A 13,339-nucleotide genomic window follows, 5' to 3' on the forward strand; every position below is an offset into this window, starting at 1 on the left:
TTAACTATTATGAAACAGGATTTTAAATGAGTTTAGTTCCAGGGAAGTTTCCTTAACCTCTCTGGCATAATTTAATATAGAAACAGACTGTGAAACAGGTAATCAAAGTTTAAGAAAACACATGATTTTTAGGTGGCAACATGTTATATTACAGCTTAAAATGGAATTATATAATGCTTTGAGCATTACTATTAATTCAGAAATGTGGATAAAAGATGATAGTATATATATATCTTATAATATGTATATATATTCTTCAAATATGAAGAGACTATGATTAAAGTATTAGAGAAAATTAATAGATAGAAAAGATGGACGGGGAAATAAGCTACATTAAAAAAAATTAGCACGCCCAAGAGACAAATATGAAATGAAATCCCAGTTCCCTGGAAGCAGGTTTGAACCAAGATGCTTCATAAAACTTGGCTCAATCTCCCAGACATCTGGTCCCTGCAGGGACTGACCAAGGATGGCCTTCTCAGGGGAGCTACATCCTCTGCATAAATTCATCCTTTTGAGGGGTCCTGGGCAGAAAGGCCAGCCTGACATTGCAGGAGGAAGCAGAACATTGCCTTGGGAAGGTAGTCCAGGTTGCATTTTTATATGGTGGGAGGTCTTCCGTGAAAAGGCTGACACAGGCAGGGCAGCTCAGCATAGTGGACACTGAAGAGCATTTTGGAAAATTACATCAGGTAATACACTTAAAGAAATATCAAGGATGTAAGTGCCCTTTTTCTCAGCTACCCCTCAGAGAAGGAGCACCCAGGCACAGTAAGGTATGCTTTCATAGCAGATGTTAGCCTGAGTGAGTGACCAGAATCCAGAACTACAGAAATCAAAGTGGTGTCAGTAGAGTGACCTCTTTGAAATGGTTGCTCTATTTTGGTAGCTGTAAAGCCTTGGGGACGATGATCATCAGTGAGCTTGTTGCAAATAATCATAAAGAATATACCATGGTGAGCATTTGACTTAAAAGCTGATGAGTGTGAATAAAAAGGAAAATATCAGGAATAAAAGCTAGGTGCTATTCGTAACAAAAATTATTAGAGAATACTAAAACTTAACATAGGTTCTTAATTTTATTTTATGCTTCTTGAGTAGGATTGTAAAACATTTTAGATTTTAGGATTTTTATCTCTATATTGATTGAGATAATCTTGTGTTTAAAATAAGCTCCCAAAGTGATACTGTATTTTATAAAAAAATATTAAAGATGACACTTATTTTGACTAGATTTATATATTACACCATTTCATTATGGAGCATTTCAAACATCTACAAACTAAGCAGAGATGTGTAATGCTCTCAGGATCCAATGTCAACAACTGTAAATATTCTGTTCTCTCCAGACCTGGATTTGATTTTTTTAAGTAAAATTTGAATTCTGCTTAAATGTAAAATCTTACCTGTACAGTCTTGGAAAATGCATATACTTTTCCTACACCCCTATAAAATATAGATATCCTATACCCCAATACAAATATAAAATTTTTCTGTTACCTCAAAAAATTCTTTTGTGTCCCTTCCCAGTCTGTCCATAACCCCTTTCAATTCCTGGACAACCACTGAATAGATATTTTCAGTACCCATTTTTTTGTTCCTGTTAAAGCTTTTAATATTAAGTAATCTCTCACCACTCTAAGATCCAGAGTCACGTGCTCTGCTGACTGAGCCAGCCAGGTGTCCCTGGTAACCGTTTTCTCTAGATCTTCATATAAGTGAAATCATATACTTAGTACTCTCCAGTAACTAGTGGCAGTTGACAGTTCAGTATAATGACATAGATTCATCTACGTTGTCACACATAGAAGTAGTCAATCCATTTTTATTGCTGAGTAGAATTTCGCTGGGTAAATATTTCGAAACTGATTTGTCTGTTTACTCTTGATCACAGTATTTATGTTGTTTCCATTTGGAGCAGTTGTGAATAAAGCTGCTACCAACATTCTTGTACAAGTCTTTGTGTGGACAGATATACTTTCACTTGTTTTGAGTAAACTGCTAGGAATTCAGTTGTTGGAGGTAATTAGGAGAATTTGTTCCACATCCTTGTTGAAATTTGGTATCATCATGCCTTTTTTTTGGGGGGGGCATTCTAATAGATGTGTAATAATATGTCATTTTTAATTTTAATGTACATTTCCTGATGTCTAAAGATTTTGAGAAGTTTAATGTCATTTGTATATTTTCCTCTGCTAAGCAACAGTGTAGGCTCTTCTTTTTTTCTTTTTCCATTGCTTGTTTTCTTATTTGCTATTTTAAGCACTGTCATATGCTTTTAACACAAATTCTTTAGCAGAAATTGTAAAAGAAATTGTAAGGGATTGTGAATATTTTCTCTCAGTCTTTGCCCTCTAAATTCACGTTCTTAAGAATAAATTATAAAATTTAATAGCACGTAAGAGGCTATTTTTTTAATTGTTATTGCTTTTTGTGTTCTAAAAAAACCATTACTTTCCACTGGGTTGCAAAGATACTTCCCTTTCTTTTACTTCATACATGTTAGAAATTGAGTTGCTTTTTAAAAAATATCTAGGTATAATTTAGAAATGTAATTAATATTTGATTTTGTTGTGAAGTTCGAAGCAAGGTTCTTTTTTTTTAATATATGTATATTTAGTTGCACCAGTATCATTGGTAGAAACAACTCTCCTATCTTCACTGAATTACTTTATTTGTCACTTTATAAAATTTAACTGAGGACATAAAATAAGTCTATTCTGTTCTTTCTCTGCTTATCTATTTGTCCATCATTTTTTCATCTATCACATGGCCTTGATTACTATACATTTTAAAGTCTGAAGTCCTTTATTATAAGTTCCTCTGTTCTGTTACTCTTCTTCCAAACAATTTAGGGTATTCCTATAATTATTTTAGAATAAGCTTTAATTTCTTGGTATTGATTGAAACCGTTTTAAACCTATTGATCTTTTTAGGAAGAACTGACATCATAACATATTTCAGTCTTCCAAACCATGAACATGTTATACTTTAAAACTTTTTTATGTCCTTTTAATTTCTGTCATGTTTTATGATTTTAAGTGCTTATTGCTAAGTACGCCATGCTTTTGATGTCATTTTAAGTGGTAGTGAGAATTTTCACAAAATTTTAACTGAAAATTTTAGTTTCTAATTGTTGTTAACAGTATATGGAAAAGTATTGATTCTTTTACCTGCTTAATTGATAAGCTAAATAATTTGTTTTATATTCTTTAATTTTTATGTAAGTTGTCTTGTCACTTATGAATAGGAAAGTTTATTTCTTTCATTCCAATCTTAATGTCTTCTTATTTATTTATTTTTGATACATTGACATTTTTGGGACCTCTAGTAAAATATTAAATGTAATTGATACTGGTTGCTATGCTTGCCTTATTCCCAACCCTAGAAACAAACCATTCTGTGTTTTACCATTCAGTATATTAACTGTGCATTTTTCCATAGATTCCTTTCATTAAATTGGACAAGTTTTATGTTTTGCCTAGTTTGCTAAAAGTTTCTTTAATAACACATATGGATGCTGAACTTAATAACTTTTTAAACCTGTATTAAAACTATTTTTTGCATTATTTATGTGGTGAATTTTTTGACAATAAAGTAGAAAAATACTAATAATAAATTTATCAATCACAGTGATAAAAGCACATTTTATTAAAAGATAGCTATAAACACACTCTTATTAAAGCAAGTAAGGGGAAAAATAATAATTATCAAAGAGGGGACTATGACAGTCAAATAAGCCTTATAAGTAGATATCTTCTTGATCACCATATCCAAAGTTTCTCACCATTCCAATTCTACATTTTTTTTTTTTTTTTTACATTTTGGTAAAGTTTTCTCTTACATATCCACTCAACTAAGTAACTAATGCAATTTAAAGATATAATACAAATTTTGGTTACTGGAAGGGTTTTCAGTTGATACTAATAAATATGGATGAGAATTTCACCAAAGAATGAGCTAAAAATGATCATGGATCACTACCACAGCAGGAAAGACTATTTCTAACTTCTGCAATCTTCTTGGAATATTAAATGGAATAGTCAATAATTTGAATTTAATAGTCAGTTGTCCTCAAATTCCTATTATGTTCTTAAGTGTCTAGTTGGTATGCTATTTTACACACCCAACCACCATATATCACTTTATGTCTCCCCAGAAATACTGAAGAAGATCATAGAGTATTTTCCAAGAGTTCTCTTCAGGATGTCTTCTGTCAATGACAGTGACTCTTATCCCTCTGCCTTCCTTCTGTTGGGTATCCCTGGATTAGAAGCTTTCCATATCTGGATTGCTTTCCCTTTCTTTGTTGTTTATCTGATAGCACTCTTGGGGAATGTCACAATCCTGTTTGTGATCAAGACTGAGCAGAGTCTTCATCAACCCATGTTCTATTTTCTGGCTCTCCTGTCCTTTATTGATCTAGGCCTTTCCACTTCTACCATTCCCAAGATGCTAGCTATCTTCTGGTTCAACTCTAGGGAGATAAGATTTGAAGGCTGTCTCATCCAAATGTTCTTTATCCACACCTACACTGGCATGGAATCTGTTGTACTGCTGGCCATGGCAATTGACCGCTTTGTCGCCATCTGTTATCCTCTGAGATATACCACTATTCTCACCAATAGAGTGGTAGCCATCATGGCATCCATTGTAGTGGGGAGGCCAGTTCTCCTTGTCATCCCCTTCTGCCCACTTCTCAAACGATTGCCCTTTTGTGGACACTACATTATTCCTCACACCTACTGTGAACACATGGGAATAGCCCGTCTTGCCTGTGCTAACATAAGGGTCAATATCATCTATGGCTTATTTACCATTGCTGCTCTGATTTTTGACTTGATTCTTATTGCCCTCTCCTATGTTCAGATCCTACGAGCTGTTTTCCGCCTTCCTTCAAGAGATGCCAGACTCAAAGCACTTAGCACATGTGGTTCACATGTCTGTGTCATCTTAGCCTTTTACACACCAGCATTTTTCTCTTTTATGACTCACCGATTTGGTAGAAATATTCCTCGCTACATTCACATCCTCCTGGCCAATCTGTATGTGGTTGTTCCTCCTTGTTTAAATCCAGTCATTTATGGGGTTAGGACAAAGCAAATTCGGGATCGAGTTGTGAAAATATTTGTAAAGAAAGAGTAACCTAAATGTATTTAAAAATTAATAAATTCTTTTAGGCTAACCTTCAACCTGTACATCTCTCAGTGTGCCCCAAACTGAGATTAGTAAAAGCCAGGTAGGTGTTATTTCAGCCTCTTTTAGAATCTCCTAAACTCACGCTCCATCATGCCTTTATGTAATCTCCACTTTTTCAATAGATCATATATTGCTTTTTCTCATTGAAGGTGAGAGAAGATTGTGGGACCTAGTCAAAGACATAATGAAATTCTTGAGTATGTACAGACGTGCCAGCAGTAAAATTTATGTACAGATTTGATTAAAAAAATTCCAGTGGCATAAAATTCTTCAGGGTTTGGAAATATTCATGGATTAATATTTTGGAATGTGTTCTTCAACTACCTTTTTGTCTGCCAATATTACTTTCATCTAGGTGATATTTCTTAATTTCACTCAGAGAGTTACTGCAATCTGCATGCTATTTATCACTCAGTTCAGTCTCTGAAAGAGTCAAACTCATTCTCTGTTGCCAGTCCTACAATGATACTAAAATCAGAGGAAAGCATTCATGAAATAAAATTTGTTATCAAATTCCTTCATAAACTCAGTTACAAAAGTATTAACAAGAATTATGCAAAATTGAGTTTAATAATATATGACATGATACTATATCACAATCAAGTAGCACTTACCTTACAAATGTAGGGGAAATTTTCATTTAAAAAAATCTATTACTGTTTTTCACCATATTTTCAAACAAAAATAATTGCATATAATGTTAATAGATGCAGAAAAAACATTTGACAAAATCCATCATGAATTTCTGATAAAAATTTCAGAAAACTAGGAAAAGAAGGGAACTCACCAGTAGGGTAAAGAAAACCTATGAAAAGTGGTAGGTTACATCACAATGAAGAAAGACTATTTCTTCTCTATCATCCAAAAAAAAAAAAAAAGCAAGATTATTCTTACAGTGTCTGCTTGCTTTGTACTGGGGCTTGTAGCCAATGCATTAAGGTAAGTAAGAGGAAATAAAAATCACTGATATTAAAAAGAAATTTACTTTTTATAAAATGGTTTTTCTATGTAGAAAAATCTTACATAACCTACTAAAAGCTACTAGAACTAATATGTGAGTTTAGCAAGTTTAGAAGATGCATGGTTTCTACACAAACACTTAAATTTCTTAGTCTAATAGCATTCTGTTAGAAAATTAGGTAAAAATATCATTTGCAAAAGCCTAGAAATAGAATATTTAGGGACACATTTGATTAAAAAAAAAAGTAAGACTTGTAGAGAGAAAAACTAAAAATCATTGCTGAGAACATATATAAAAGGAGAGATAGACGATTGTCATGTATCCAAGTCTCAATATCATGAATATTTCTATTCTCTCCACGTTGATATATAGATTTACTCATGTTCCAATCTAATTTTCCACAGGTTTTTTTCTTGTAGAAATTGAAAAGCATATTCTAAAATCTCTTTGGAAATGGAAAGTAACTAAAATAACCAAACAACTTTGAAAAAATATGTTAACGAAGTTGGGGTACTTAATTAGTAAGACAGTATGCATAAAGTAGTGACATAAAGATATATAAGATAATCAAAAAACTAGTCTAGGGAGCCCAAATATAGACCCATACATATAATCTTAATTGATTTTCAACAAAATGCCAAGGTAATTCAACATAGAATGGAAAGATGTGGAACAACTGGTTAGTTATATGCAAAAATATGCACCTCAATCTATACATCCTTTACAAAAATAAAGTAAAAGTGGATCATAAATGTAAATGTAAAACCTAAAATAAAAAATAAAAAAACTCTAGGGAAACATTACATTGAAAATCAATAATCACATATATTTTCAAATTATTGAACTGAATTTCATAAAATTTAAGAAACTATGCTCTTCCAAAGTACAATTAACAGAATAAAACATAAGTTGCAGAGTTCAAGAAAATCTAGCAAATTAAATATGTGATAGTGGACTTGCATTTAGTATACATAAGGCAGTTTTAAATGTAGATAAAGAGCAAACTAGCTATTCAATAGATGTGGACAAAATATTAAAATGAACTTTTCACCAAAAGGTATATACAGATTGAAAAACATTCTCTGTGCCATTAATAATTAGGAAATGTAATTAAAATCTCAGTGACATACAACACACTATTATGATATCCAAAAATCTTAAAAACCTGACTACAATACTTATTGAGTATATTTTGGGGGACCTATTTCTGGGCTCTCTATTTTGTCTCATCGATCTATTTGTTTATTCTTGTGTCAATACCACACTGTCATAATTACTGTATATTTATGTTAAGTCTTGAGGTCAAGTCGTATATCTTCTCCAACTTTGTTCTTTTCCTTCAATATTGCATTGGCTATTCTGGGCATCCTTTCCCTCATTATATAAACTGTAAAATCAGTTTTTCAATATTCATAAGTAACTTTCTGGAATTTTGGTTTGGATTGTAATAAATCTATGCATCAAGTTGGAAAGATCTAACCTCTTGACAATATTGTCATCCTACCCATGAACATGTATTACTCCTCTGTTTATTTATTTGATCTTTTTATTTGCAGAATTTTATAGTTTTTTTCACATAGATTATACATGTGTTTTAAGAGTTGTACCTAAGCATTTTTTAATTGCTAATTTAAGTTGTATGGTGTTTTAAATTTCAAATTCCACTTTTTCATTGTTAAATAGAAAAGTAATTGGCATTTTTTAGAGTTTTAATTTTAATTCCAGTATAGTTAACATATAATATTATATTAGGTGTAAAATTTAGTGATTCAACAATTCTATACATTACTCAGTGCTCACTTCTCACGGTAAATGCATTCCTTAATTCCCTTCACCTATTTCACCCATCTCCCACCATCCAACTTCCCCTCTGGTAACCATATGTTTGTTCTCTACTGTTATGAGTCTGTTTCTTGGTTTGTCTCTTTCTCCCCTGCCCCAGCTCCCACCTTTGTTTGCTTGTTTCATTTACTTAATTCCACATATGGGTGAAATTTGTCTTTATCTGACTTTTTTTGCTTGTTTCTTTTCTTAAATCCATACATGACTGGTATTTGTCTTTCTCTGACTGACTTATTTTGCTTAACATTATATCCTCTATCTCCATCCATGTGTAGCAAATGGCAAGATTTCATTCTTTTTTATGGCCGAATAATATATGATTATGTATATACCACATCTTCTTTATCCATTCATCTATAGATAGATGGTTTGGCTGCTTCCATAGTTTGGCTATTGTAAATAATACTGCAAAGAACATAAAGAAGGATATATTCTTTCAAATTACTGTTTTTGTATTCTTTGTGTAAATACCCATTAATTTAATTACTGGGTATTTTTAGTACTATTTTTAACTTTTTGAGGAAGCTCCATACTGTTTTCCACAGTGGCTGCAACAGTTTGCATTTTCACCAGTAGTGTACCAGACATTCTTGCCAACAACTGTTGTTTCTCACGTTGTTGATTGTAGCTGTTCTGAGATGTGTGAGGTGATATTTCATTGTGGTTTTGATTTGCATTTCCCTGATAAGTCATGATGAGCATCTTTTCACATGTCTCTTGACCATCTGGATGTCTTCTTTGGAAAAATGTCTATTCATATCTTCTGCCCATTTTTTAAATTGTATTATTTGTTTTTTTGAGTATTGAGTTGTATAAGTTCTTTATATACTTTTGATATGAATCCTTTGTAAGATATGTCATTTGCAAATATTTTTCCCATTCAGTAGGTTGTCTTTCAGTTTTGTTGATTGTTTCCTTCACTGTGCAGAGCTTCTGATATTGATTTAGTCCCAATGGTTTATTTTTGCTTTTACTTCCTTGGCTCAGGAGACATATCTAGAAGAGAGTTGCTACAGCTGATGTCTGAGAAATACCACCTGTGTTCTTTTCTAGGATTTTTAGAGTTTCAGGTCTCACATTTATGTTTTTAACCCATTTTGAGTTAATTTTTGTGTATGGCTTAGAAAGTGGCCCAATTTCATTCCTTTGTATGTACCTTTCCAGTTTTCCCAACACCATTTATTGAAGAGACTGTCTTTCTCCCATGATATGTTCTTTCCTCTCATGTTGAAATTAATTGACCATATAATCATTGGTTTGTTCCTGGGTTTTCTATCCATTGATCTTTGTGTCAATTTTTGTGCTAGTGCCATACTGTTTTGATTATGACAGCTTTGTAGTATAATTTGAAACCTAGAATTGTGCTACCTCCAGTTGTGTTTTTCTTTTTCAAGATTTTCTTGACTATTCAGAGTCTTGTGGTTCCATACAAATTTTAGACTTATTCATTCTAGTTCTGTGAAAAATGCTGGTGTTTTGTTAAGGATTGCATTAAATCTGTAGATTTCTTAGGGTAGTATGGACATTTTAATAATATTTGTTCTTTAATCCATTGGTGTATAATGTTCTATTTGTGTCATCTTCAATTTCTTTCATCAATGTTTTATAGTTTTCAGAATATAGGACTTTCACCTCCTTGATTAAGTTTATTCCTAGGTATTTCATTATTTTTGGTGTAATTGTAAATGGGATTGCTTTCTTAATTTCTCTATTTGCTCATTCTTAGTGTGTAGAAATGCAACAGATTTCTGTAACCTGCAACTTTACTAAATTCATTTATCAGTTCTAGCAGTTTTTTTGGTAGAGTCTTTAGGGTTTTCTATATAAAGTATCATGTCATCTGCAAATAGTGGAAGTTTTAGTTCTTCCTTACCAGTTTGGATGCCTTTTACTCCTTTATGTTACTTTATGTTATCTGAGTGTTATGACTAGAACTTCCAGTACTGTGTTGAATGAAAGTGGTGATAATGGGCATCATTTTCTAGTCCTTGATCTTAGGTGGAAATCTCTCAGTATTTCATCACTGAGTATGATATGAGCTGTAGATTTTTAATATAAAATTATGAATGAAAAGGGAGAGATCACAACTAACACCAAACAATCATCAGAAGTTATTATCAACAGTTATATGCCAATAAACTTAGCAACCTAGACAAAATGGATGCATTCCTGGAAAAATATAAACTACCAAAATTGAACCAGCAAGAAATTGACAACCTGAATAGACCGATATCTAATAACGAGATTGAAGCAGTGATCAAAAACCTCCCAAAAAACAAGAGCACAGGACCTGACGGATTCCCTGGGGAATTCTAACAAACCTTCAAAGAAGAAATAACACCTATTCTCCTGAAGCTGTTTCAAAAAATTGAAGCAGAAGAAAAACTTCCAGACACTTTCTATGAAGCCAACATTATCCTGATCCCCAAACCATGCAAAGACCCTACCAAAAAGGAGAATTTTAGACCAATATCACTGATGAATATGGATGCTAAGATTCCCAACAAGATCCTAGCCAACAGGATCCAACAGCACATTAAAATGATTATCCACCATGACCAGGTGGGATTCATCCCTGGGCTACAAGGATGGTTCAACATTCACAAATCAATCAATGTGATACAACAAATTAATATGAGAAGAGAGAAGAACCACATGGTCCTCTCAATTGATGCAGAAAAAGCATTTGACAAAACCCAGTATCCGTTCCTGATTAAAACGCTTCAAAGTATAGGGATAGAGGGAACATTCCTGAACCTCATCAAATCTATCTATGAAAGACCCACAGTAAATATCATCCTCAATGGGAAAAAGCTTGCAGCCTTCCTGTTGAGATCAGGAACAAGACAAGGATGCCCACTTTCACCACTCTTGTTCAACATAGTATTAGAAGTCCTAGCAACAGCAATCAGACAACAAAGATAAATAAAAGGTATCCAAATTGGTAATGAAGAAGTCAAACTCTCTCTCTTCGCAGATGACATGATTCTTTATATGGAAAACCCAAAAGACTCCACCCACAAACTACTAGAACTCATACAGCAATTCAGCAATGTGGCAGGATACAAAGTCAAAGTGCAGAAATCAGTTGCTTTCTTATACACTAACAATGAAAATACAGAAAGGGAAATTAGAGAATTGATTCCATTTACTATAGCACCAAGAACCATAAGATACCTGGGAATAAACCTAAACAAAGAGGTAAAGGATCTGTACTCGAGGAACTACAGAATACTCATGAAAGAAATTGAAGAAGACACAAAAAGATGGAAGACCATTCCATGCTCTTGGATCAGAAGAATAAACATTGTTAAAATGTCTATACTGCCTAGAGCAATCTATACTTTTAATGCCATTCCGATCAAAATTCCACCGGTATTCTTCAATATAAGGCCTTTATTATGTTGAGGTAAGTTCCTTCTAAACTTATGTTGTTGAGGGTTTTTATCATGAATGGATGCTTAATTCATTTAAATGCTTTTCTGGCATCTACTGAAATGATATTATGGTTTTTGTCCTTTCTCTTATTGATGTAACATATCACATTGATTGATTTGTGATTATTGGACCATTGGTCCTGGAGATAAATCCCACTGGATCATGGTGAATACCTTCTTTTAATGTTGTTACTTTTAGTTTGCTAATATTTTTTGAGGATTTTTGTGTCTATGTTCATGAGAGATATTGGTCTAAGTTCTCTTTTTCATGAGGCCTTTATCTGATTTTAATATCATGGTGCTACCAGCCTCATAGTTTGCATTTGGAAGTTTTTCTTCTTGTTTGTTTGTTTGTTTGTTTTTGAATAGTTGAGAGGAATAGGTATTAACTTTTCTTTAAGTGTTTGGTAGAATTTGCCTGTGAAGCCATCTGGTCTGGACTTTTGTTTGTTGAGTGTGTTTTTTATTAGTTTCAATCTTTGCTGGTAATCTGTTCAAATTTTCTTTCTTCCTGCTTCAGTTTTTGTAGGTTCAATGTTTCTAGGAATTTATCCTTTTCTTCTTAGTTGCCTAATTTGTTGGCATATAGATTCCCAAAATATTCTCTTACAATCATTTGTATTTCTATAACATTGGTTTGTATTCTCCTCTTTAATTTGTGGTTTTGTTTATTTAATTTATTTCATTTTCCAATGAATCTGGCTAAATTTTTATCAATTTTGTTGATATTTTCAAAGAAATATCTCCTTTTTTGTTTCTATGTAATTTATTTTTGCTTTAATCTTTATTTCCTTCCTTTTGCTGACTTTGGGGTTTTTTTGTTTTTTCCCCTTCTTTTTCTTACTCCTTCAGGTGTAAGGTTAGGTTGTTTATTTGAGATTTTTCTTGCCTATAAACTTGCTCTAAACTTCCTTCTTAAAATTGCTTTTGCTGTATCCCAAAGATTTTGGACTGCTGTGTTTTCATTTTTATTTGTTTCTATGTACTTTTTTTTTTTTTGAAAAAGAAGAGATTTTATTTTTAAATTTTTATTTTTTAATAAACATATAATGTATTTTTATCCCCAGGGGTACAGGTCTGTGAATCGCCAGGTTTACACACTTCACAGCACTCACCATAGCACATACCCTCCCCAATGTCCATAATCCCACCCCCTTCTCCCAAGCCCCCTCCCCCCAGCAACCCTCAGTTTTTTTTGTGAGATTAAGAGTCAATTATGGTTTGTCTCCCTCCCAATCCCATCTTGTTTCATTTATTCTCTTCTTACACCCTTAACCCCCCATGTTGCATCACCACTTCCTCATATCAGGGAGATCATATGATAGTTGTCTTTCTCTGATTGACTTATTTCGCTAAGCATGATATCCTCTAGTTCCATCCATGTCATCCCAAATGGCAAGATTTCATTTCTTTTGATGGCTGCATAGTATTCCATCGTGTATATATACTACATCTTCTTTATCCATTCATCTGTTGATGGACATCTAGGTTTTTTCCATAGTTTGGCTATTGTACACATTGCTGCTCTAAACATTCGGGTGCATGTGCCCCTTCGGATCACTACGTTTGTATCTTTAGGGTAAATTCCCAGTAGTGCAATTGCTGGGTCATAGGGTAGTTCTATTTTCAACATTTTGAGAAACCTCCATGCTGTTTTCCAGAGTGGTTGCACCAGCTTGCATTCCCACCAACAGTGTAGGAGGGTTCCCTTTTCTCCGCATCCTCGCCAGCATCTGTCATTTCCTGACTTGTTAATTTTAGCCATTCTGACTGGTGTGATGTGATATTTCATTGTGGTTTTGATTTGTATTTCCCTGATGGCGAGTGATATGGAGCACTTTTTCATGTGTCTGTTGGCCATCTGGATGTCTTCTTTGTAGAAATGTCTGTCCATGTCTTC

General features: G+C 33.2%; 1 protein-coding gene and 1 pseudogene across 2 annotated transcripts in view; both read left to right on the forward strand.

Moving 5' to 3' along the window:
* Window positions 1–13,339, forward strand: part of LOC309840223 (olfactory receptor 51A4-like) — a 263,349-nt pseudogene that overhangs the window by 154,583 nt on the left and 95,427 nt on the right. The window lies entirely within an intron of this gene.
* Window positions 4,207–5,145, forward strand: LOC309840181 (olfactory receptor 52E4-like; the record flags this gene model as incomplete). The annotated part of the gene is made up of 1 exon (XM_082682255.1): window positions 4,207–5,145. The coding sequence occupies one exon, from the start codon at window positions 4,207–4,209 to the stop codon at window positions 5,143–5,145; it is 939 nt and encodes a 312-aa protein (XP_082538381.1).

Source organism: Mustela nivalis, assembly GCF_964662115.1.
Source record: "Mustela nivalis genome assembly, chromosome: 9".
Taxonomy (NCBI): Eukaryota; Metazoa; Chordata; class Mammalia; order Carnivora; family Mustelidae; genus Mustela; species Mustela nivalis.